Genomic DNA, 24931 nt, shown 5'->3' with positions numbered 1-24931 from the left:
CCATGATTTTTCCCATCTTAATATAGCAGAGTGCTTTTTTAAGCCTGTTTACAAAAATCAGCTACTTTATAGCCCCCAAATTCAGAATGTCACTTTCTTAATTGTGTAAATGTATTTATTTTATACCCACCGTATTCCAGAAAGAATACATAATAGCTTACTGAAGTGTATAAAATGTATAAAATGTAGCCAGATAACAAAACTTACAATGAGCGGATGGATAAGGAAGTGTGGACAAAAGGAAACGAGAGGAGAAAAGCATGGTGATGCCAGGATTAGGATAATACATGGGATGCGTGTCTGTGATCCTATACATATGCGTGTCTGTGATCCTATGGACATGAACACAGCTGTCATCAGGCCTTCCAGAACGACTGGCTCCTGGTGCTGTGGCCTTACCTACAAGCAGGCAGTGCGAGGGCAGGGAGCTGCCCTGCACTCAGCACCGTGCCCGGTACACTGAGGCCGCGGCAGCCCTGCAGTGACACGGCAGAGAGCAGAAACAGGGCAGGGGGGTTACCGCCCAATAGCTCTTACAATGGAGTTATTAAAATCTCAATTTAAAAGCAGTGGCTCGAATTAAGCATCAAATGGAAAGCAGAATCTGTCCCAACCAGATACGTTTATCCCGGGAGGCAGGGAAATATGTTTAGAACAAGAAAGGCTTCAGAATGGCACAGCGAGGTTGCACTCGCAGCCCCACCAACTGCCCAGGGTGTGACGCGGGTAAGGCACTCACCGCCTGGTGCCTTTAGTCCCTTCATCTGTAAGCCAGGGGTGGCCAGACGATAGCCAGAGACCAGCCTCTGGAAGCACCCAATAGATGCCAGTCACACTGACCTTCTTCGGATGGCCTCAGGGATGCACAGATGGTTCAGTAGAAGGCGCTGAGGACAGATGAGGGGCTGCCTGCAAATAAGCCAGAAGAAACACAAAGAAACCAAGTTTGTGGAAACAAGCACTGATCAGATTAGGTAAATGTAAAATTGTGAGTGCATCTGAATGATTTAATGTAATAACAGTAAAATAAAAAGCCGGACATTTACCTTCTAAAGCATAGTGAAAGGTTAAAGTGTTTGTTCAAACAGCAATGCAAATGGGATGTCAGTGTCATCACAAGTGTAAAAGTAATAAAAATAAAAATAGTTTCTAGTCTTATATTGAATTGCATAGTATTGATCCCATTAAAAAGCAAAATAATAGAGCCATAAGCTGTGTTCTAAAATGTGACTTTTTTAAAAAGAGGCAGAAAACATAGACATAAAGACCTTGAAGGGGCTAGGCGTGGCTCTTCGGTCAGGCTCTGCCGTTTGGGGCTCGGCTGCACCCACTCAGTGACTCCCATGAGCCTCTCGGTTGTTTTGCAGAAGCTGGCGTCTGACCCGCGATGTAAAGGCATGCCCCTTTCCAGCTTCCTGCTGAAGCCCATGCAGAGGATCACCCGCTACCCGCTCCTCATCCGCAGCGTGAGTGCTCGCCGGGCAGAGGCAGGACCCTGGGAGGGCCACAGAGGCCGACAGGGAGCCTCAGCACACCAGCCACCCTCCCCGCCCATGATCTCACTCCACTGCCTCCTGGACCAGGCACAGGGAGGGAGAGAGAGTGTGTGTGTGTGTGTGTGTGTGTGTGTGTGTGTGTGCGCGCGCGCACGTGCATGTGTATGTGCACATGTGTATGCGCACCATAAACACCGAATACAATCTGAAGGGCTGAATCCTTGGAAGTGAGCAATGAAAGGAAGCACCGGATATAGCCCCGAGTGTGTCTGACAGGTGAAGGCCCCCTAGGTCTCCCACCAGCAGCACAACCTTGGGCCCCAGTCTTCCTGCTGAAACCTAAACTCATTCACCAGCTGGGCACCCCTGCCCGGCTGTCCCGGGGCGTCCACCTCAGCTGGTGCTAAGCAGAGTTCTCGTCGTCCCTCACCTCAACTTGCTGACTGCACAGTCCTCCTCGCATTCCACCCATCTTTGCGACATAAGCAGTGTGGCCCCCTTAGGCGGGCGTGACAAAGGATTATTCCACACACAGTCATGGATGTGTATTAATCACCTTGCAAAGAAAAACAGTGAACCCCAAAAATGTTATGAACCATTGCTATTCAGCACACGCACACATTTTTCAGAGTTGCAGCCCCTTTATACTGGAGGGTGCACCCTACAGGCACTGGCTTCCGTTACTGGAATGGGGGGGGGGGGGAGTAGGGAGGCGCCCTTTACCATAGGGCCTCTGCCAGGCTGACCCCGCTGGAGAGCCTCAGAGCCCCACCGAGTTCAGGGCACGAGTTCCATGCAGCGCCCGGCACACCCTGGCTGTGTCTGTGTCACCTGTCCCCCACAGTCTTGTGGGACAGAGGGCTAATGACTGACTTGCTCACCGTTGGTGTTCAGTGCCCAGTAGGCACATCTCGGCAGCCGCAGGACACCCGGGTGGGGGAGGCAGGCACCGCCCACCCCACGTGACCCAGCCCCTCTTCCCCAGATCCTGGAGAACACGCCGGACACCCACGTGGACCACTCCTCCCTGAAGCTGGCCCTCGAGCGGGCGGAAGAGCTCTGCTCGCAGGTGAACGAAGGTGTCCGGGAGAAGGAGAACTCGGACCGCCTGGAGTGGATCCAGGCGCACGTCCAGTGCGAGGGCCTCGCCGAGGTGAGGCCTGTGGCTGAGCCGGGGCCAGGCGGGCTCCGGGAGGGCAGGGGGCCAGGCTCCCCTGGTGTGGGCCGTCTGCACCTGAGCGCAGGCGGACTCAGGCCCTCCTTTCTGGGCTGCCATCCTCCTTCCCTGGAGAGAGATTCGGTACTCGGGTCTTGGAGTTCGTCTGCCGGAGCCCGGACCCTGTGGGTGTGAGGGCCGTTCCCCTGCGCCCGTCGGAAGAGAAACACAGTGTGTGCAGGGGAGTCTGCCGTCCATCGAGGGGCCCCCACAGAACCTCAGTCCGCTCCGTCCTGGGGTGCCGGGACGGTGTGTGTTGGGACTCACAAACTGACAGTTCTGGCCGGTTTGGCTCAGTGGATAGAGTATCAGCCTGCAGACTGGAAGGTCCCGGGTTCGGTTCCGGTCAAGGGCATGTACCTGGGTTGCAGGCACATCCCCAATAAGGGAGGTACAGGAGGCAGCTGATAGATGTTTCTCATTGACCTATGTTTCTGGCTCTCTGTTCTTCTCTCTTCCTCTCTGTAAAAAAAATCAATAAAATATATTTTTTAAAAACAAAACAAACTAACAGTTCTTTCTCTGGTAGCAACTCATCTTCAACTCCCTCACCAACTGCCTGGGGCCGCGGAAGCTGCTGCACAGCGGGAAGCTACACAAGACCAAGAGCAACAAGGAGTTGCACGGCTTCCTCTTCAACGACTTCCTGCTGCTCACCCACCTGGTCAAGCAGTTTGCCGCGCCCGCGGGCGCCGACAAGCTCTTCAGCTCCAAGTCCAACGCGCAGTTCAAGATGTACAAGATGGTGAGTGGCCGTCCGCCAGCGGCAGGGCCCGGGACTCTTCCCGGCCTCACTCTTCCCGGCCTCACCCTTCTCAGCCGCGCCGGCCCCACACCTGTTCCAGGCGGCTCACCTTCCTGGCCCTCCCCCGGAGGGAGCCTGTGGCTGGGCCTTCCCCGCCCTGACTGACAGCCACCAGGGACTCCAGCTCGGGTCCTGGCAACCGGGACACATGACCCCACTTTCACTCGCCTCTCACACGTTCAGCATGGGGCCCTCTGTAAAACCAGGACACATGACCCCGCCTCTCACACATTCAGCATGGGGCTCTCTGTAAAACCAGGACACATGATCCCGCCTCTCACACAAAATTCAGCATGGGACTCTCTGTAAAACCAGGACACATGACCCCACTCTCACACGTTCAGCATGGGGCTCTCTGTAAAACCAGGACACATGACCCCGCCTCTCACACATTCAGCATGGGACTCTCTGTAAAACCAGGACACATGATCCCGCCTCTCACACAAAATTCAGCATGGGACTCTCTGTAAAACCAGGACACATGACCCCACTCTCACACGCCTCTCACACATTCAGCATGGGACTCTCTGTAAAACCAGGACACATGACCCCACTCTCACACGTTCAGCATGGGGCTCTCTGTAAAACCAGGACACATGACCCCGCCTCTCACACATTCAGCATGGGACTCTCTGTAAAACCAGGACACATGACCCCACTCTCACACGCCTCTCACACGTTCAGCATCGGGCTCTCTGTAAAACCAGGGCACATGACCCCACTCTCACTCGCCTCTCACACGTTCAGCATGGGGCTCTCTGTAAAACCAGGACACATGACCCCGCCTCTCACACGTTCAGCATCGGGCTCTCTGTAAAACCAGGACACATGACCCCACTCTCACACGCCTCTCACACGTTCAGCATCGGGCTCTCTGTAAAACCAGGGCACATGACCCCACTCTCACTCGCCTCTCACACGTTCAGCATCGGGCTCTCTGTAAAACCAGGACACATGACCCCACTCTCACACGTTCAGCATCGGGCTCTCTGTAAAACCAGGACACATGACCCCACTCTCACACGTTCAGCATCGGGCTCTCTGTAAAACCAGGACACATGACCCCGCCTCTCACACGCCTCTCACACGTTCAGCATGGGGCCCTCTGTAAAACCAGGACACATGACCCCACTCTCACACGCCTCTCACACGTTCAGCATGGGGCCCTCTGTAAAACCAGGACACATGACCCTGCCTCACACGTTCAGCATCGGGCTCTCTGTAAAACCGGTGCTGGGGTGGAGTGCCAGGTGCCAGTGTGAGGAGGGGAGTCCCTGTCGCCTGAGCAGTCACGGAGCTCGAACCCCTGTCCTTGGTGCAGTCACACCTCATCCCCCCCAGATATTTACTTTCACAAACCGAGGCCGTTTCTTCCTCCCCAAAGAAGCCTCCGGAAGCTACAGCCCTCTCTCCTTCTCCAAGAGGCGCTTTGTTTTCTTTATCTTCATTGTTGGAAGTATTACCTAAGCCCCCCCCCCCCCCCCCCCGCCCCTTCTAGCCCGCCCCAGGCCTCCACCACCCTATTGTCCGTCCACGGGTTATGCATACAGGTTCATTGGTTGATCTCTCCCCACCCTCCCTCTTCCCATCCTCCCACCCTCCACCACCTTCCCTCTGAGATTCCGAAGTCTGTTCCATGCTTCTGTCTCTGGATCTATCCGTGTATTTAGTTCATTGGATCTACATATGAGTGAGATCCTGTGACACTGTCTTTCTCTGATGGGCTTATTTCGCTTAGCACAATGCTCTCCAGGTCCCTCCATGCTGTCCAGAGGGTAAGACAGCCTTCTTGGCACGAGGCTCTTGAGAACACACAGAACTCCAGGCGAAGGGGCAGGGTCCCAGCCCCTCTCACAGCCTGTGTTCTGGCCTCGCCCTTTCAGCCCATCTTCCTGAACGAAGTCCTGGTGAAGCTGCCGACAGACCCCTCCAGCGAGGAGCCTGTCTTCCACATCTCTCACATCGACCGGGTCTACACCCTCCGGACGGACAACATCAACGAGAGGTCAGTCCGGCCCCGGGGAGCCGCTCGGATGTCCGGGGGGAAGGCTGGGCACGCCCTCTGCCTCACACCAACTCCAGCCCCTGCTCAGGTCCCTCTGGCTCTGTGTGCTCAGCCTCTGTGACCAGTGCCTGCCCGGGCCGCGGGGAGGCTGATGCAGCCGCCTCCTCACACGGCGCCTTCCCCAGGGCAGACCCACACGCACGCCCTCGGAAACCCTCGGCAGCAGCCAGGGCTCCTCTGGTCTCCAGGGGCCCTCCTGGCGCCTCTCGGACACAGTCCCATCGCTACACCCGCAGGACCAGCGGGACCGGCGTGGGCCGCCGTCCTGCCCCCTCTGCCCGGCCAGCCAGGCGGCCTCTAGGGGGGCGCTCAGACAGCGCCTCTGTGATGGCAAACGGGTGCACAGCCCAGTGTGCGGGGACCTGTCACTACTGAATGCCACTGAGGCAGCTGCGTCTTCCCTCTGCGTGCGGCACCTCGCAGTGCCTGCCGTTCCTACTCGGTCAGGGCGAGGCCTGCCGTTTCTAAGTGGTCAGAGCGAGGCCAGAGCAAGGCCTGCCCTTGTATTTTGTAAGTGGTCAGGACTGTCTAGAAATGGTCTGCTGGACCTCAGTTAGCAAACGAGTCTTTGGGTTGAGCGAATATTAAGTCTGTGGTTGGAAACTTGTTTAGCCGAGGTTAGGTAGAGAGAGGAGAGCGGATGCCGAGCGTCGGCTCCTGGTTGACTGGGTGGTGCTGTGCTCTGCCTCCCCCAGGACCGCCTGGGTGCAGAAGATCAAGGCCGCCTCGGAGCAGTACATCGACACGGAGAAGAAGAAACGAGAGAAGGCCTATCAAGGTAGTCGGCCATGCCCCAGTGGTTGGAACCAGACACTGGGGGGCCCTGGGGAGCGGGGTGGGGGTTCTTACCTTCAGGACGCAGTTGCAATCTCGAGGGGTAGATGGGGGAGTGAAAGACCAGACCTGATGCGGATCAGACCCCAAAGCTCAGCTGCTCTGCCCCCCTCTGACCTCCCGGGAGCCTTCCGGGGCCCCTCACCCGCTGCCCCCAGTACACACACACCTCTAGTCAGCAGCTCCCCACTGTTCTCTTTCCCATTTACCTGGTCCTTTCCTTTTCCGGTGACACAGCCCCTACAGTCCCCACCCAGGCTGTAGCACAAGTCCCCGTGGCCCCATCACGGCCCTTCATCTCTGAGCATCTGCTCCCAGTATCCCTCTCCCTCCTCAAGCATCTTCCCTGTTGCCGCCCAAGTTAAGGTCAAAGTCCTTACCCTAAACTCCGGGCCCGTGCAGTTGCCTAATTGAACAACTCACCTTTGAAACCCTGTCCGCCGCCTCCTCCAGGCAGTCCCCCATGTGTGTCCCTGGCTGCTGTAGCTGCAGTTCTTTATATGTTTTTTTATTCAGGTTTTCCTTATTTTGTTACATACTCCTGAAAGGTATGTGTAACTCGGCTCCTACTAATTGTGTCTTGTTTTAATGGGATGTTAAAAAGGCTTGCTACTGGGAAATCAATGATTGAATCATTTATAAAGCATACAAAGATCCCTTAATTGGTCAAAGATGTGAATCAAAGTTTCTCCATGTCAGTTTTGCTTAACATCAATACCTGTCCATATGCATTTTCCACGTGTTTAATTCTCTAGACACTTATTGGTTACTTACTCTGTGCCAGGCCCCACGCGAGGCTTCACCGGACCCACAGCGTTGAACGGGCCCAGCCCCGCCCACCGGCGTGGGCACCGAGGGGAGGAGGGCGCCCGCCCACAGAGCGGGTTCTCCCTGCCCTGAGCTCTGAAACATCAGGAGTTTGCCAAGCAGACTTTTTGTTCATTTTCTTAAAACCCTGAGAGCAAAACCTGCTTAACTATCAATAGCTTCAGATTTACTAAGGTAGTCTAGAGTTCCCGGACTCATTTCTCTCCATATGAAAAGCATTTTTTCAGAACCTCCTTAAATAGAATAAAGTCTTCAGCGAAACTGCTTTGTAAGCTGAAGTGTTTACATGTCATTGAAGTGCGCTCAGTCCTTCAGGAAATAGACTTTGGCATCTGATGTCTGAGCTCCGGCCTGCCTTTTAGCAGCTCAGTCCTTCCCTCGCTCCTTTTCTCACACCCGGAGAGACCGTTACAAAGCGCTACCTTGACACAGGGCAGCCGTGCAGTGTAAATACCTTACACAAAGGTCTGGCACAGAGTAAGTAAGTATCCAATAAATGGTAGTAGGTACCCACGTGCTGAGCGGATAGAATGTGCCGTAATTTTATTAATATTACCACTTGTTGGTTCGTTGAGGGGTTGGGACAAGGCAAGTCAATAGTCTGTGCTCTGCAATGGCTCCTCCTAGCGGAGGAGACGGACATAACATAGAGCTTCAGGCCCGGCCGCCTGGGGACGCTCAGAGGCCAGGGATAATAGAGGCTCAGAGGAGGGAAGGGGTCTGGGTGGTGAGGCGTGAGATTGGACCCGCATCTTGAAGGATGAGTCGGGTGCCGATGGGCAGAGATGCCAGGCCATGTGGCCTGGGCAAAGGCACGGAGCAGCCAGACGCTGGTCCGCTGGGCCCAGGGCAGAGGCAGGGCAGGCCGGGCGGCGTGAAGGTGGTCGGAAAGCCCGCCTGTGAGTGTGCACAGCTCGGCGTCACCGCTGCATCTGCCGTCTGTCTGCTCAGAGGACGCGGTAACGTGACTCGTCTTCCTGTTCTGTAGCTCGCTCTCAAAAGACCACGGGCATCGGGCGTCTGATGGTGCACGTCATCGAAGCGACAGAACTCAAAGCCTGCAAACCAAACGGTAAACGCTTCCTTCATTGAAGAGATGTGTGACGGCCCCGCTCTCTGCCGATGATCTGCGCATCGGACCATGGATGCTTTTAAAGCCATGTTTCTAATGCCACTAAAATGGCTTTTGGGCCAATGTTACTACCGTGGCTCCCCGCTGCCTCCCCTCGGTGCCTCTGGGTGGAGAAAGCGCGAAGCAAGTTGCGCTGACGCTTGCCTGGGAGCGGCTGGGCCACTGGAGCCCACACGTCGGTCACTCCCGGGTCATGGCCCTGTCGGGCCTGGGGACAGGGAGACCAAGGCAGACACGGGCCCTCAGCAGCGACCCCGCTGCCCCGTCTGTGCCACCACCCCCCCACGTGCCACCTGTGTCCTTGTGTGTCTCGGTTCAGGAAAGAGCAACCCATACTGTGAAATCAGCATGGGCTCCCAGAGCTACACCACGCGGACCCTCCCGGACACCCTGAACCCCAAGTGGAACTTCAACTGCCAGTTCTTCATCAAGGACCTGTACCAGGACGTGCTGTGTCTCACCATGTTCGACAGGGACCAGTTCTCTCCCGACGGTAACGTAGACCTCGCCCAGACCTCGGGCCCCGGGGTCGGAGCCAGGGCGCCCGCATCCCCTCCCACAGACCCCAGGGAGAGGGCATGGGCCCTCCGTCGTCGCCATGGCTCACCCAGCTGTGCGGGCGCCTCCTGGGGACGGGCAGCCTCAGGGTGTGGAGGTGTTTGAGTCACTCCCCCCGTGGATCAGAGAGACTGGGTGCCCTGCGCACCTGCTGGAGGGGTGAGAGGCTCCCCGTCAGACGGGGGTTCCGGGCAGGCTCCTCATCAGACGGGGGTTTTCCCTCACCACGCCTCCACTCACAGCCCAGCCAGCCGGGGACCGGAGGCAGCGGCTTGTTTGGGAGTGGAAAGTTGTCTGAATCCTGTTTCAGACACACCCCCTGGGCTAGCTTCTCCACCAGCTTCATCCAGGAGGCTTCTGACTCTCACGTTTATCCCCAGATTTCCTGGGTCGGACTGAGATTCCGGTGGCGAAGATCCGAACCGAACAGGAAAGCAAAGGCCCCACCACCCGGCGACTCCTGCTGCACGAGGTCCCCACCGGGGAGGTCTGGGTCCGCTTTGACCTGCAGCTCTTCGAGCAGAAAACTCTGCTGTAGGGGCCTCGGCGGGGCCGGGGCGGGAGACGGTGCTGCTGCCCCCTGGCGGGAGGAGGGCGCTCCGCTTCACCCATCGCTGAGGCCGCACGTGCGCTGGGGCCTGTAGTTTCTCGCACACTGAATCGCTAGCCATCTATGCAAACGCCTTTCCTGTAAGTAAACCGAACCCCGCAGCACAGTGCCTTGTATCCGTGCCGACACGCCGGGCTGTGTCTGGATGCCGCGGCTCCCGTTTTCAGGGCTCTCACAAGTATTGGGGGGAGCCGGGGCATCGGACCACTGGGCTGGAGGTGTCCGCGGCGGGCGGCTCTGGTGCCGCCGGACCCAGCCCACGCCCGGTGAGCGCTGCGGGTCACAGCCACTCAGGAGGCCGAGGACCTGGGGGTGGGGGGGGCGCTGCGGGGCCGGCCTGGGGCTGAAACAGCGGCTGCTCTGCACTGAACAAAGCCAGGCGCGCTCCTCCAGCTCCTGGTCAGATGTGTCCTGCTCTGCTGAGACAATGTGGGCGGAAATCTAAGGGGGAAAGCTTGATTTACGTTACATACTGTGAACGCTAATGACGTGGAACATATTTTTCAACTTTAATTTTTCTGAAGTATAAATTATTTATGTAAATTCCTTGGGTTTTTTTTTTTTTTTTTGCATATTTCATAGGACATGCATCTTTAAGCTTTGTCATTGCCAACATGTACAGAAAGAGAATAAAACTATAAGTTTATGAATGTCACTTCTCTCGGGGCTTGACCGATCGATTGCTTTCCGACGTGAACGGCTGCTTATAATGGAACCAAGTTTCCTTTCGGGGACAGTGGGGGAAGCCAGGGGCCGGCGGGGCGGAGGGCGCTGGGGCGGCCGGGGCCTCGGCTGGACCTGCCCACTGACCTGCCCTGGGACCCACTGTTTCCGGGCCCGGCGTCCCTGATGCTAGCTGGCGGGGAGCAGCGGCCTCCAGGGTCGCCTCTGCCTCCAGGTCCTGCTCTGCCCTCTCAGCCTCCAGGTCCTGCGCGTCTTCCTGGGCCCGGAGTCCAACTGCACAGGAGCCAGGGGCCGCGGGGACCAGAACCCGCCCCTGGGAATCTCAGGGAATGGTCCCATTTCCCAAGGACTGCTGGAGGAGCCTGGGGAGAAGGGGGGGGAGGGTCCTAAGGGGGCCCGACCGAAGGCAGCGCCCCTTAACCCAGGGAGACCGAGCACTGAGATGGCTGGGGAGGGGGCTGTGGGTTTGTGTTGCATCTTTCTGCCCGTTTCTTAGCCTCTGGGGAACGTGGAGGCATGGCTTCTCCGTTCTCACACAGACACTGAGCTCGGACGGTAAGGGAGGTTTATTGCAGGTGCTTTTCTCAGATCCAGGACGGCTCCCCAGCGCCTTCCTTGGTCCTCACCCCGGCGACGCCTGCTGGCAGGTGGCTTCCTCCACAGCAGCCATGTGTCCTCTGTGTCTTCCTGGCCGGTCTGGGGTCAGGGCGTGTGCTCCGTGGCTGCCAGAACCTGGTGACGGTGCAGGAAGAGGTGGGAGTGGAGTAGGGATGTGGGGCGCACAGAGCACAAAGCCCCTGGGCTAAGCCGAGCTGATGGCCTGAGGGCAGTCCTCCTGCCCCAGCTGATGGCCCGTCCAGCAGGCGGGGCTCCCGCCTGGGCCTCCTGAGAGGCCGACAGCTGCCAGAGCCCGGCACCCCCCAGCGACGGCCGTGAGTGAGCGCAGGGATCAGAGACGGCCAGAGAGGCTGGTTCTGAGCCTGCCTCCCTCCGTCTGGATTCAGACCCGTGCAGAGGTTTGGGGACACAGCCAGTCCTATCGTGTGCGATATTATTTGTGGGTCCCCCGCCCCCATGGTCCTGCACCAAGTTTAACGAGCACCTTACGATGAGAAATCTGCTCTCAGTAAACACCTATATTTCTATACATTGTACACTCCAGGGTTTTTACTCTGTCAAGTTTACTACTTAAATTTAGTATATGGTCCTTCTGAAAACGTTCTATCCTGGCTGAACTATGAGGAACAAAGCACTGAGCCTGGCTTGGGAGTGACTGAGGGAGACGGTAGAGGTGGCAGAGGTGGTGGAGAGAGAGGACGGCACTCAGGAGGGAGCTGGGGAACCCTCCAGGCCACCCACCAGGGGGCACCCCCAGGTGCAGCTCCCAGCGCAGCACCATGCCCTCTGAGTCAGGGCAGCGGCCTCGGCCTCTCCTGGCCTCCCCCTCGCCTTGCTTTGTCTGAGGGCCCAGGGGAGTCCGCTGCCTCCTCTCTCCCTGAAATCCTGCCGCACACAAGCTCCCAGCCGCCCAGGTTCTGGTGTCGGCAGCCCCTGCCCGGTGCCATGCGCCCGGACCTGCCCAGCTCTCACCGCAGCCTGGTCTTCCCTCCGCGCGGCCTCCACGCCGCCGAGGCTCAGGGAGGGCCTGTCGGCCTTGGCCGCCTGGCCGCTCGGACGCTTTTCCTGCTGAGAATGGTGCCGTCCTTTCGCCAGCGAGCACGCCCTTCCTTTCCTGTAGGGAGGAGCCGGAGAGGAGAGGGTCCCCTCAGCCATCAGCACTGAACTCCCTCCTTCAGTCTGAGGTGGATGCGGTCGATAGGAATGTGCATGTTTTTACGAAAAAGAAATCCAGGTAAGGAGCAGGGCCTTGCTCCGGTCTTCTTTTCACCTGAAACCTCACTGCTGCCTCACCAGCTGAGCCCACGTGGGGGAAGGGACCTCTCACAGGGCCGCCCCTGGGCGAATGTACCTTCTCCCCCCGGATCCATGTACGGGGCGCCTCCCGTTTGTGGAAGAGAATCTCAACTTCAACTTCCTCCTCTTTCTTCCGGGGCAGCTCACAGGCTTACACCTCTAGGCTAAAAGAGAAGCCCCTGCAATTGTACTTCAGCAACGCAACGCTTTCCTTCCTGTCTGGGCTCACTCTGCGAGAAGGGCTATTTGAGGACAGAACCCTCCTCCTCTTACAGCATATGCAGGAGTGAAACAGGAGGAAGAAGTCCGTTACCCCAAAACCGGGCCCGCACGGGTCTGTCTGAGTCCATGGCGGTTAGGGGCGGGAGGAACTTACTCATTTGGACCCTCATATTCAAGAGTGGTTCTGGGTCGTTCCGTCTCTCAGGGCTGCAGCTACGCGTAAGTAGGGCTTGGCCCAATACTTCCTATTACTCCTTAACGTCCGTTCCATCCACAAGCAGCAAACCGCGATGGCCGCCCCACCCACCACAGCCATCTCTGAATCACTGAGCTCTTCCCCCCTCAGGCAGGGTTGGCCTCTCTGCTGGACACGCCGGCATCAAGCATCTCTGAGAGCCCTCGGCTCCTGCCACACGGTTATTCATCAAGTTCAAAGCCTCCGAGGGAAAGGGAAAGGGGACCTGCTACCGCTTCCCTGGGGCTTTCCAGGAACAGACAGCGGCAGGCCAGCCTCCTGAACAGCCGCTTACGAGCTCATCTTCCTCCTGCCTGGATAGAGCTTCTCTTTGTTAACAGCTTTACTGACGTGTGATTCACCCACCATGTGAGGCGTACGCACAGGGACGTTCAGTGTGTTTACGGAGCTGTGCGGTCACCACGGTCTGTTTCAGAACGTTTCCCTCAGTCCAAGACCTCGTGGGCCCCGACAATCACTCTCCGTTCCCAGCCCCAGCCCTGGGCAGCCAATAACCTATTTCCTGCCTCTATAGATAGATTTACCTCTTCCAACGCATCATATAAAGAGAATCAAGCAATAGGTGTCTTTTGTGATTGCCTCCTTTCACTGAGTGTAACCGTCTTGGTGTTCACCAGGCTGTATGAGAACTTCTTTTCCTCCTAATTGCCAGGTAGCATTCCCTGTGTGTAAATGCACCGCGTTCTGTCCACTCGCCAGCTAATGAGCAGCGCCTGGGCTGTTTGCAATTTGGAGGCATCGTGGCGAGAACACGCACTCGGGACACGTCTTTACGTGAATAATGTCTCCGTTTCTCCGGGGCAGAAACCTAGGAGGTGAGTTCCCGGGTCGCATGATAATCTAATGTGTAACCTTTTGAGAAATTGCCAAACCGTTCTCCCAAGTTACTGCATTGTTTTACAATCCCTCCAGCAGTGTCTGGGGTTCTCATAACTTAATCGGATAGTTAACAGGTTCCGTAACCATGTAGAGAAATATCTTTCTCTTAACTCCGTCGTCAGCTTCTGGCGCTGACTCCCAGGTTACACACACACAGAGGTACATACCACTTCTCTGCTTATAACGCCTCCTCCCTCTGGGTACCCTACTGTAACAGCTACTACCCCACAAAACCAGTCCAAAACCACACTCTTACTGTCCAACTCAAGTCACTTTTAACCTACACGAGTCGTGAACCTTTTTTTTCTATGTCTGTGCTTGTCATTTCTGGATGTGCTAGCTACCTGTTCCTGAAAACCAGGACAAGCTGAAGAAAGCTGCCACCGCACCCAGGCACGGGGCAGGAGGTGCCTGGGGTGGTGCCACAGAGGCCTGGCCCCTGCCTGGGCTCTGGCTCCGGCAGCGCGAAAAGGATGGCAAAGGGCGGAAACACAGCCAAGCATCTCACGCGAAGGCAGAGCCAGGCCATGGCAGAACAGACTTACTTGCAAAAAAGTATTTTGTCTTCTTCCTGGGATCCCTGAACATGAGGAACTCTGACCACGTGTTGCAAGTCAAAACTGCTAGCGTTAAAATTAGTCTTCACCTTCAACCTGTGACGAGATGGCATGTGTGAGGGTGTTGGCAGAAAACAACACTGGTTATATCCTCTTTCAGAAATGACTGGCAACCTTTGACACTGCGTCTGCTGTCTAAAATGGCCGTCACCAGCCGGTGGTCCGTGAGGTCCGAAAGGTCGGCCGCCAACTGGTCTAAAACACCGTCACTTCAAACTTGTGTAAGGTGACCAGGTGTCCCGCTTTTGGCGGGATAGTCTCAATGTTTTATATATATGTATATATATATAATTATTGATTTTTCACAGAGAGAAAGAGAGAGGGATAGAGAGCTAGAATCATCGATCAGCTGCCTCATGCACGCCCCCTACTGGGGGTGTACCCACAACCAAGGTACATGCCCTTTTTTTTTTTTTTTAATATATTTTATTGATTTTTTTACAGAGAGGAAGGGAGAGAGAGAGAGAGCTAGAAACGTCGATGAGAGAGAAACATCGACCAGCTGCCTCTTGCACATCCCCCACTGGGGATGTGCCCGCAACCAAGGCACATGCCCTTGACCGGAATCGAACCCGGGACCCTTCAGTCCGCAGGCCGACGCTCTATCCACTGAGCCAAACCGGTTTTGGCACAGTCCTGATTTTTAACAATTTGTTCCACATCCTGCGGGTTTTTAAAACGCCGCGGCACAAATTGTTAAAAATTGGGACGTCTGGTCACCTTAAACTTGTGTGCTGTCTTAGGCCTGTGAGAGCTGCTGAAACCAGGACGGAGGCTGGTGTACTCCTTACTGAGAACCTGCTTGGCGAGGCCGCGTTTACAGCGCTCCCTGCCCACGGGGAGCGTAGACTCTCATGTAAAAAGAGGCCATAGAGGTTGTGCCATTTACAGAAATAGAAAGTGTGTCTCCAAGAGAGACCCAAACACTCCATGCCCGGGCCGCCTTGCCATCCGGTGGCAGACGGGTGTCCAGGCAGCCCGCAGGGTAGCCCCCGCCCAGAGGTGGATGGGAACATGGACGCTGGCCTCTGAAGGGCACCCGTTTGCCGGCACGGATTGTAGCAGAGCCGGCCTGGCTCCGAGGCCAGCAGCTGGGGCGGAACCTGCCTGGCCCTGCAGCTTCCTCATCACAGACAGCCCCCCTCCCCCTGCCGGTTCTGCACCGGGACTTTGGGTGTTGTTCCCGAAACCAAGCCCTGTTTCTGAGGGCCTCCCAGTGGCTCTGTGAGCAGTGTACGTCCTCAAAAAAAAAGGAATCGTTTTCCAGTATGGCTTCAAGGGCGTGAAACCAAGTGTGCTGGCCGTTCTTCTATCTGACATACTCAGCACACTCAGCATGCAAATGGTCACACACCAAAACTCATGGGAAGGATCCATCTGGTCTGACTTCATCAGAATGAGTTTTCCCCAGAAAATGTGGATTTTGACATGTTTTGAGTAAAACAAAAGAAATGGGTATAGGAAAGATCTAGATTAGCGCATAAAGTGTAATTAATGACAAAAGTGTGTCCTATGTTAGTATGTCCAAAAAGGGCATTAAATAAAATTTAAAAAATCACAAGACATGTCTAAAATGCAAGACAAAATAATCTACAAAAAAAATTTATTTGAGGACTGGGCTTCAGGTCTTTTTGACAGTCAATCAAAAATTACAAGAAATGCAAAAAAAGGGGGAAAAGGCAAGATAAAATGACCTACTGTCAAGAGATTAAAGCAATCATGCCCTGGCTACTTTGGCTCCATGGATAGAGTGTCAGCCTGGGGGCTGAAAGGTCCCAGGTTCAATTCAGGTTGCGGGCTCAATCCTTCCCAGTAGAGAGCATGCAGGAGGCAGCCAATCAATGATTCTCTCTCACTGATGTTTCTATCTCTCTCCCTTCCTCTCTGAAATCAATAATATATATTTTTAAATTTTTTTTAAATAAAATGGAAATACAGAAATAAAAATCATCACAATTCCTCTGATAGGCTCTTCAGTATATGAGGAAAGACTCTTGAATTTAAAGATAGGTCAGTAGAAGTTGTCTAATTAAAATACAAGTAGAAAAAAAGGATAGTATCTAAGAATTGCATATTTCCAATTCCATGCTATTAAAAGGTGTACTCAAGGATCTATGTAGTTATGGGACAATATCAAATGCTCTAATATACATATAATTGTAAGAAGAAGAAAAAGGATAGGATATAAGAAATATTTGAAGTGATAATGGCCTAAAATTTCCCTCAAAATAATGAAAGACATCAAACCACCTCAGAGAGCCCTCAGTAGGATAAAAAAAAAAAAAGAAAGAAAGAAAAGGGGACAAAACCAAAGACAAAGAGAAAATCTTGCAAGTACCCAAGAAAAATGAAACATCACATGCAGAGAAACAAAGACAAGAATTACAGTAGATTTCTTATTAAAAACCAAAAATTTAAAAATAATAACAATGACAAAACTGATATCACTATCTCAAGAAAAAGTTTGTTTTCTAATCCCCAATGGGTTCCATAATTTCTACAATATTAACCATTACCTGCTCCTTTTGCAAAAGTCACTTTCTATGTAGCTCGTAGACAGTTTAAGCCAATCATTTGGAGTAACAAAGCACCTTGAATTAGAAAGTTGTGGAAATCTACAATACAGTTTGGCCTTCTCAATCTCTTTATATTCTTTCATTGTATGTATTTTGCCTGCAAGAAGATTAGTAGTATAAATTAGCACCGTTAAATGCAACTGTCATTGCTCTTGACTTATGAGATCACGTTAACAGTTGGAATCTACGTACCAGTCTCACACTGAAGAAGAGTTCTTTTCTCATCATCTTTGTCATGTTGTGCCTTTTTCAAAGGGTCACGAAATGGTGGGATGGTAACCTACAAAAAAAAAACATATTTCTTTGAGGTCTGGGTTTCAGGTCTTTCTCAGTCTATTCTAAACATCCATTTATGACCCTTATGCTAGAAGAATCAAGAATACAGTATCTACAGCCCTAGCTGGTTTTGCTCAGTGGATAGTGTCAGCCTGAGGAATAAAGGGTCCCGGGTTCGATTCCGGTCAAGGGCACATGCCTGGTTGCCTGTTCTATCCCCCATAGGGGGCATGCAGGAGGCAGCTGATCAGTGATTCTCTCTTATTATTGATGTTTCTATCTCTTTCTCCCCTCTCCCTCTCTGATATCAATACAAATAAGTAGTAAAAGAATGCAGTGTCTACAAACAATGGCAGTCTAACCATTACATATGTTTAACACATCACAAAGAGGAGGGGCATTCCGATACATCTCTTGGTAAGGCCTTCCAACCTGGTTAGTTCATTTCAGTAGCCAATCCAAGTGATCGTGGCTATTCTATAACTATACCCAAACTCAACAAGTGGCAGTTCCTTACCGATTAGTTATAATGTAGCGTCTGAAACCATATCAATGAATTATTCAAACTCTGCTACAATAAAGCCCATTGGTCTGCCTTGAACTTTGAATGGATCTTTTATCCACATCATGAATTGATGGTTTGAAAATAATCAGATCTGTGAGTTGTGTGAGATCTTCCAAGTGTTAATACATTTTATTATACAGAAACCACATTTACTAATATTATTACCAAGCTCATCAGTGCAGCCTTTCAGTATTGGGACACTGTCACATTCACTATGACTGCTCCAACATTCACATTAAAAGCTCACATTGTATCACTGGCAACAAGTACTGTCTGTTGTTTTTGAGGTGACAGACTTGCGTTGCTAATTTTCCAGAATATGTCTGCCAAATGCCAGGGATTTAATAACCATAGTTTTGTAAGCCGTTCTGTCAGCTAAAAACGGTGTCCCATGAGAAAGATCAGCCAGTCCAGATCACAATTTCAGCAATCCCACTGCAGCTCCGTTTGCAGCTGCAGGCTCTTTGCATACTCCAATTCCATGCTATTAAAAAGATGCACTCAAGGATCAAGATTTGATAAAGTTAATAATTTTTACTGTTTGATCAAAGATATTCTTCAGTGAAACTGGGTTTTTTTCTTTTTTTCTTTTTTTTTTTACTGTGGGCGCATGGCAATAAAGAATATAATGACTTCTCCTTATAATTTGGTAACACTGACTCAAGCTATTCTAAGGAAGGCATCAGCCATTTTATGCACCCTGTTCTTGTGCCATCAGAGCAAATGCCAGCACAATGAAAAAGGCAAAAACACTTGGCTCTATTATGAAAAGATATGGCCTGATAGACTCCAAAAGAGGTTTCAGGCTCCCAGAGGTCTATGTTCTTCACTTTGAGAACTGGTGCTCTAACCTCAAAGTGCTCAGCTTACCTTAAGAGGTCACCTGGCTGCATTTAGAAAGGCAGCATAAATATATATATAAAAGGCTAATATGCAAAGTGTCCTCTTGGGAGTTCAACGGGGAGACTGGGAGTTGGATCGCTCGCTATAATGTGCACTGACCACCAGGACCACCAGGGGACAGTGCAGAACAAGGGAAGGAAGGCCCCAGCCAGCAGCCAGAGGCCCCAATCGGCTCTGATCTCTGGCCTGGCCTAGGGACCCTTCCACGCACGAATTTCGTGCACCGGGCCTCTGGTGGTAAAAGAACAAAATAGAGATTGGTATCAAAAAGATCTGGTTTCAAATCTCAATACTCCCCCATCCTAGCTGTTACTAATTAGTATATCTAAGGTTCTTATTCTAAACTCTCAGTTTAACTTTCCCCTATAAAAATGGGGAAATTATATACACCCAGACACATACTCCAACTTGGGAGGAGAAAAAAAAAAGATCTACTTTGCATACAAATGCCAAGAGTTTAAAATGTCTATTACTTAAGGTAGATTTTAAAATTTTGCTTAACAATATCCATTATTAGTAAAAGTATGCAAATTTAAACATTCAGAAGAAAAAAATTGGTAATATGAATCAAAATCAGGCTTAACCTTTAACTCAGCAATTCTGCTTCTAATAACTTATTGAAAAAATTAATAAATAGTTACAGGGATGTTCATCACAATGTCATATATAACAGCAATAGGTCAAAAACAATCTAGACAGCCCTAACTGGTTTGACTCAGTGGATAGAGCATAGGCCTGCGGACTGAAATCCCAGGTTCGATTCCGGTCAAGGGCATGTACCTTGGTTGTGGGCACATACCCGGTAGGGAGTGTGCAGGAGGCAGCTGATCAATGTTTTTCTCTCATTGATGTTTCTAACTCTCTATCCCTCTCCCTTCCTCTCTGTAAAAAAAAAAAAAAAAAAAAAAAAAATCTAAGTTTTTTAAAAAATATATTTTATTGATTTTTTACAGAGAGGAAGGGAGAGAGATAGAGAGCTAGAAATGTCGATGAGAGAGAAACATTTACCAGCTGCCTCTTGCACACCCCCCACTGGGGATGTACATGCCCAGAATCGAACCCGGAACCTTTCAGTCCGCAGACCAATGCTCTACCACTGAGACAAACCGGTTTCGGCCAATAAAAAATTTTAAAAAACAATCTAGACAATTAAAATGGAATATGTAAAAAAAAAAAAAAAAAGATGGCTTAGCAAGGTACCAGATATGGTTAGAAACACATCTATGCTATTGCAGCTGTGTGACGTTGAATTAGTAACATAACCTATCTGTATCTTATTTGTCTCATCTGTAAATTACCTGACATGGTAGCAGTGAAGATAAAATAAAATGAAAGGAAAAAAAAGGTCTAACATTTAGAAAATCCTTCAGTGCAAGATAGCTGCTACTAATAATAGAATCCCATGCAATTAGCAATTATTAAAGTTACATATTTACATATGTTAACAAAGATGCAAATCATAAACTCTTACAGAAAAACACAGGTTACATAACAATGTATGGTATAATCCTATTCTTGTAAAAAAAAAAAGAAAAAGTGTGTTTATACCTATATGTAGAAAGAAATGTTAAAAGATATAGAGAAAAGCGTTAATGAGTTCATTCTGGGTGGTTTTTAAATTGTTTAACAATTTATTTTTATCATGAAAATGTGTTTCTTTTGTGACACACTTAAAAGTCCATGAAAATTTTAAACATTAGCCTATTACCCAATCATGATACAATATTTTCAAATTTTAGAGGTTTACTTTAATTAGGACTTCCTCGTTCTTGTTCCTTTCTAAGACAGGGAGGTGGGAAACTATTCTTAAGATGAATGTATTCTTAAGAACAGGATTATACCATACATTAAGAAGACAGCTCTCGAATCAAAAAAGCTAAAACCTAAGACATCACACCAAAGTTGAAATAAGAAATCTCTCCTGCCTTCAGGAAATCCAGGTCCTCTTTGTGTCCGTAAAACGGGTCATACTCTTTGGGATCATAATGCTCTATGAATGCATTTCCCTAGAGGAAGGAAATAAGCCACACGTAAGAACAAGAGGTGCACAACTCATTCTGAGCCTAACAGGACTCACGTCACACACACAAACCCATTTTACTGCTGCTGAGTGGCTTCAATAACAAGTGCAAGAGGGAAGGGAAGTCCAGGTTCTAAATTAAATTGAATGTATCCAAGTAATAAACACTATGGCGATGGGCAGAATTCACTTAAAATTTGTAAGATCTTAATAAAGAATTTTGGAACACTAAAAGATCTGGGGATTTGTTTTTTAATGCCTACTAGTCAAATATCTCAGATCTCTTAAAAATGCCAAGAGAACACACATATTTTATAGCCTGGTAAGTAATAGAATTCCAGAAAAAATATATATATGTGTGTGTGTGTGTGTATGTTCTGAACCTAGAGTTTAAATTGTTGTGTATAAAATTAACAATTACCTGAGCACAACAAAAAAAAACTGATTCTAAGGTACCCATTAAAACCAGAATAACCCTCCTCCTCCCTCATCTGTTCCACATGCCCTGGATTTCAAAGTAGTGCATGCTGTAATGAAATACAAATTACTGTATATAGAGTGGGGAGGGGCAGTCTGTTTGAGTGATTATAAATAAAGATAACCATCGTTTTTAAACCAACTGGGGGGGGGGGAGTGTCAGATGATCTCTTAATACCTTTTTATTGACGTATTTTAAGAAGGTGTCTAATTCCCGGTGTCTCCTTTTCTTAATCTTCTTATGTGAACAGACTTTCTCCATGATTTTCCTCTGGAGAGGACCGGCCACGTGGTCAACCCATCTCTTGTATAACATCTCTTTTCTTCTCGTGTTTAAGAAGTCCTGATATTGTAAATACTTATCTAATTCCTAGTGCAAGAGAATTAGATAAGTATGTGTAAGAGATAAATATGTTATCTGAACTCTTTCTTTTTTTAAAAAATATATTTTTATTGATTTTTTTACAGAGAGGAAGGGAGAGGGACAGAGTTAGAAACATCGATGAGTGAGAACCATTGATCAGCTGCCTACTGGGGATGTGTCCGCAACCAAGGTACATGCCCATGACCACATGCTCTATCCACTGAGCCAAACTGGTTAGTGCTGAAGTCTTCCTTATTTTAAACCGTAAACTTCATTTCTATTCCTAAGAATAGCCCACAAAGTCATTCGTTAATTCAGTCATTTACTCGGCTTCTACTGTGTGACATACACACACACACACACACACACACTACACTGGGCAAAGGAATAATGGGTAAATGAGACAACATGCCGGCTGTCCATGGACAGACACCCTAGAAAACAAAGCCACAAAACAACTGGAGGGACAATATAACATATATATTTCCCCCCCCCAAAAAAAAACTATCTACACATGCTTTGAATAAGTGTAAAGGTGGTGCTTGTTAAAATACACTTCATTTTCAAGATTAAGCTATCCACTGTTAAAGTGTGTATACATTTTTGGGATACCCTGTATCTGTAGTTAAAAACAGGGACTCAGACAGACACTTGCATAGCAGTGCTCACGGCAGCATTATTCTCAGTAGCCAGAAGGTGGAATGGAAGCAACCAAGTTCCCGTCAACAGTTGAATGTACACACAAAACGTGGCATATACCTCGCATGGAGTAATGCACAGCTACAGAAAGGGGGAGAAGTTCTGACGCTTGCCACAACACAAATGAACCTTGAAAACAACATGCCAAGTGGATAAGCCACAAAAGGACCCATAATGGAGGATTGCACTTATGTAAAATATCTAGACTAGGCACACTGATAGAGACAGAAAGTGAGTTAGAGGTTAGCAGAGACATGGGGAGGGAAGAAAGGAGAGTTACCGTTTGATGAGTACAAAGTTTCTGTTAAGGTGACAGAGAGTGGCGATGGTTGTACTAGGAAATGTAATTTTGCTGAATTCTACGCTTAAAATGGTTAAAAATAGCAAGTGCTATGCTATATATATTTTCCCACAATAGAAAAAAATATTTTTAAATTTCCCAAAGTGAGAGGCATTTCAGAGGGGCCTTAAGGAAGGAAGAGTTATCTAGGAAGAGAAAAGATGACAGAGAAGGTGGAAGAAGAATATGGCCTGGCGGGAAAGAGACAAAGAGACAGGAGTGTAGCACAGCCTAGTCCAATGGCCTGCAAAGAAAACGCCTGGTTCAGGCTGTAAACTCAACCATTCTCACAGAACTGCTCTTCATCGGGCCAGTGAAATCACGTCATTATTGGGAACAACAACATAACATTTAAAGTGGGGACAAGAGAGAGAGAGAGAGAGAGAGAGAGAGAGAGAGAGAGAGAGAGAGAGAGAGAGAGCCCTGAGATCCTCCTACTTTGTCGGGATTGCCCCTCCCAAACTTCAGGTCATAGCACACTTCAACCCCTTCCTTTTTAAACAACGCTACAGAAAAGTCTTAAAAACAAAAATAGGCTACCTATCCCAGTGTTTAGTGGACATTCACATGGACATTCGCCTTGTCTCAGAATTAAACCCATCCTGCTCTAGGGAGAGTCTTGTTCTGATAGGTTTACGTGAGTTATACTTGGTTGCTGTGTACCGATAACAGCTCTCAAAGCTCTTAGCAACACATAGTGACTCCATCAGAGACCCACTCCAATGAGGGAAGAATCCCACAGCGCTAGCTGGTTTGGCTCAGTGGTTGGAGCATCGGCCTGCAGACACAAGGGTCCCAGGTTCGATTCCGGTCAAGGGTATGTACCTTGGTTGCGGGCACAACCCCAGTGGGGGGGGGGGGGGGGGTGCAGGAGGCAGCTGATCTATGCTTCTTCCTCATCAATGTTTCTAACTTTCTCCCTTCCTCTCTGTAAAAAAGCAATAAAAATATTTTTTTTAAAAAAGAATCCCCACAAAGTAAAGGAAAAGAGGAAGTCAGTTAAAGCACCTCAGAGACCCCTTAAATTTAATCCGAGGGGCTAATGAATGTTTTGTTTTGTTTTTTAATTTGTATAATGATGATGAACTATATGAAAAAAGAGGGGAAATTTTTAAATATATTTTTATTGATTTCATAAAGGAAGGGAGGAAGAGATAGAAACATCAATGATGAGAACAAATCATTGATGGGCTGCCCTCTGCACGCCCCACACTGGGGATGGAGCCTGCAACCCAGGCCTGTGCCCTGACCGGGAATCGAACTGTGACCCCCTGGTTCATAGGTAGGCACTCAACTACTGAGCCATGGCAGCTAGACAAGAAAAAAAAAAATTGAAATATCCTATAGTCAATTCTTACCTTATTTATGTAATTTTCTCTATATAATATTGATTTAATAGCTGCATTAATATCTTCTCTGGCAAATGCCTAAAATGACAATGAAATTTTGAAAGTCAAATCTTAACATACAAATTATTTATACTATCTTGACTTACATTTTACATGTAAAGACATATCTCTGGAAAATTTCTCTGTAAATTCAGTTTTTATACCTAACAGGATATCATAAAGTATTATTTAAAGAATGTTTGAATCTTCTTGCTTTCAGCTAAACTCATTCTAGGGCAAAATAATAATAATAACTGTAGTGACAGAAAGCAAATCTGAGATTGTCTCGATGGCTGGCAGGGAGGGAGGGAGGGATTGCCGAGGACACAATGAAGAAACTCTGGGGGTTCTGACTCAGTCCCTCGCTTGATGGTGGTGGTGATTTCATGTGGGTATGCACGTTAAAATTTATCAGCCTGTACACTTTAAATATAGGCAAGTGATTGTATGTGTATCAACTAGACCACATGTGTCAAACACAAGGCCCGCGGGCCAAATCCAGCCCGCCAGGCCTTGCAATGTGGCCCGCACTGCGCTGTCATCACTGCACTCCGCTGTCAGTTTATGACATTGTCAGTTTATGACTGTTCAGTAAACCATTCGGCCCGCGATTTAGGCTGGATTTTAGATTTTGGCCCCTTCTCTGATTGAGTTCGACACCCCTAATAGACCTTTATAACGCTGTTTAGAAAAAAATAACAATTTTTAAAACACACAATTTGTATACATTGTGAGCTTCAAGAGAAACTTTATAACCTTGTTATGTTAGAAAAGGTATATATAACCCATGACCCATGAGTCCACCTTGAAGAAGCTGGAAGAAAATGAAGAGCAAACACAAGGGTGGTAAAAAGGAGAGGATGAAACAGAAAGCATAGCGGGGAGGGGGAATGTTACATGTCACACAAGGCAGTCAGTTCTCCAAGCAGCCACCCCAGGATGAGCTTCCAGACGCCCCGCCGCTGTACCTCCACGAAGTACAGAGGCTGCGGCTCCAGCCACTCCTTGGAGCTCTTGAGGCGGAGGGTCCTGTACCCGGTGACATCCTCGCTGTCTAAGTGGCTCGTGGTGGTCCCAAGTGGCGGGGCCCCTGGGAAAGCGGGAACGTCAGCTCAGTGGGTAACGGGAAGCCCCCATCCCCTTCCCCTCTGCTGAATGAATGAATGAATGAATGGTCCACGCTGTGCGCTCCCACGGGCCAGGAAAG

General features: G+C 49.9%; 2 protein-coding genes across 11 annotated transcripts in view; one reads left to right on the top strand and one right to left on the bottom strand.

Annotated features, from left to right (window-relative positions):
• Positions 1-10199, top strand: part of ITSN2 (intersectin 2) — an 88034-nt gene extending 77835 nt beyond the window's left edge. For all 9 annotated transcript variants that reach the window (XM_084900585.1, XM_084900591.1, XM_084900587.1 and 6 more), the window contains 8 exons: positions 1368-1466; positions 2482-2649; positions 3242-3457; positions 5401-5522; positions 6278-6360; positions 8233-8316; positions 8696-8869; positions 9315-10199. In XM_084900585.1, coding sequence (XP_084756711.1) covers positions 1368-1466; positions 2482-2649; positions 3242-3457; positions 5401-5522; positions 6278-6360; positions 8233-8316; positions 8696-8869; positions 9315-9472 — 1104 coding nt within the window. In that variant the 3' untranslated portion in view covers positions 9473-10199. The remainder of the gene's footprint in view (positions 1-1367; positions 1467-2481; positions 2650-3241; positions 3458-5400; positions 5523-6277; positions 6361-8232; positions 8317-8695; positions 8870-9314) is intronic.
• A 149-nt stretch (positions 10200-10348) lies between these two features.
• LOC311630966 (protein FAM228B-like) lies at positions 10349-23759 on the bottom strand. Of its 2 annotated transcripts, XM_084900624.1 has the most exons (8): positions 23695-23759; positions 21112-21303; positions 20362-20442; positions 16885-16972; positions 16633-16789; positions 14045-14152; positions 11819-11960; positions 10349-10960 (listed from the first exon to the last, which is right to left on the bottom strand). In XM_084900624.1, exons 2-8 carry the CDS (start codon positions 21247-21249, stop codon positions 10931-10933), a joined length of 744 nt encoding a protein of 247 aa, XP_084756750.1. In that variant the 5' UTR covers positions 21250-21303; positions 23695-23759; the 3' UTR covers positions 10349-10930. The 2 variants fall into 2 exon arrangements, with proteins under 2 accessions (XP_084756750.1, XP_084756749.1); XM_084900623.1 differs by lacking the exon at positions 10349-10960 and having other exon boundaries at positions 11062-11960.
• Positions 23760-24931: the final 1172 nt, after the last annotated feature.

Source organism: Pipistrellus hanaki (genome assembly GCF_964339955.1).
Source record: "Pipistrellus hanaki genome assembly, chromosome: 12".
In the NCBI taxonomy this organism is placed as follows: domain Eukaryota; kingdom Metazoa; phylum Chordata; class Mammalia; order Chiroptera; family Vespertilionidae; genus Pipistrellus; species Pipistrellus hanaki.
Note: the sequence above shows the minus strand (reverse complement) of the source record. Positions and strands in the feature narration are given on the sequence as shown.

Coding starts and splice junctions, on each gene's coding strand:
- LOC311630966 (XM_084900623.1), bottom strand. CDS start 21,249: ATGTTATACAAGAGATGGGTTGACCACGTGGCCGGTCCTCTCCAGAGG. Junction 20,443..21,111: donor TAAAATACGTCAATAAAAAG/GTATTAAGAGAT, acceptor TCCTTCCTCTAG/GGAAATGCATTCATAGAGCA. Junction 14,153..16,632: donor GACTTTTGCAAAAGGAGCAG/GTAATGGTTAAT, acceptor ATCTCGTCACAG/GTTGAAGGTGAAGACTAATT.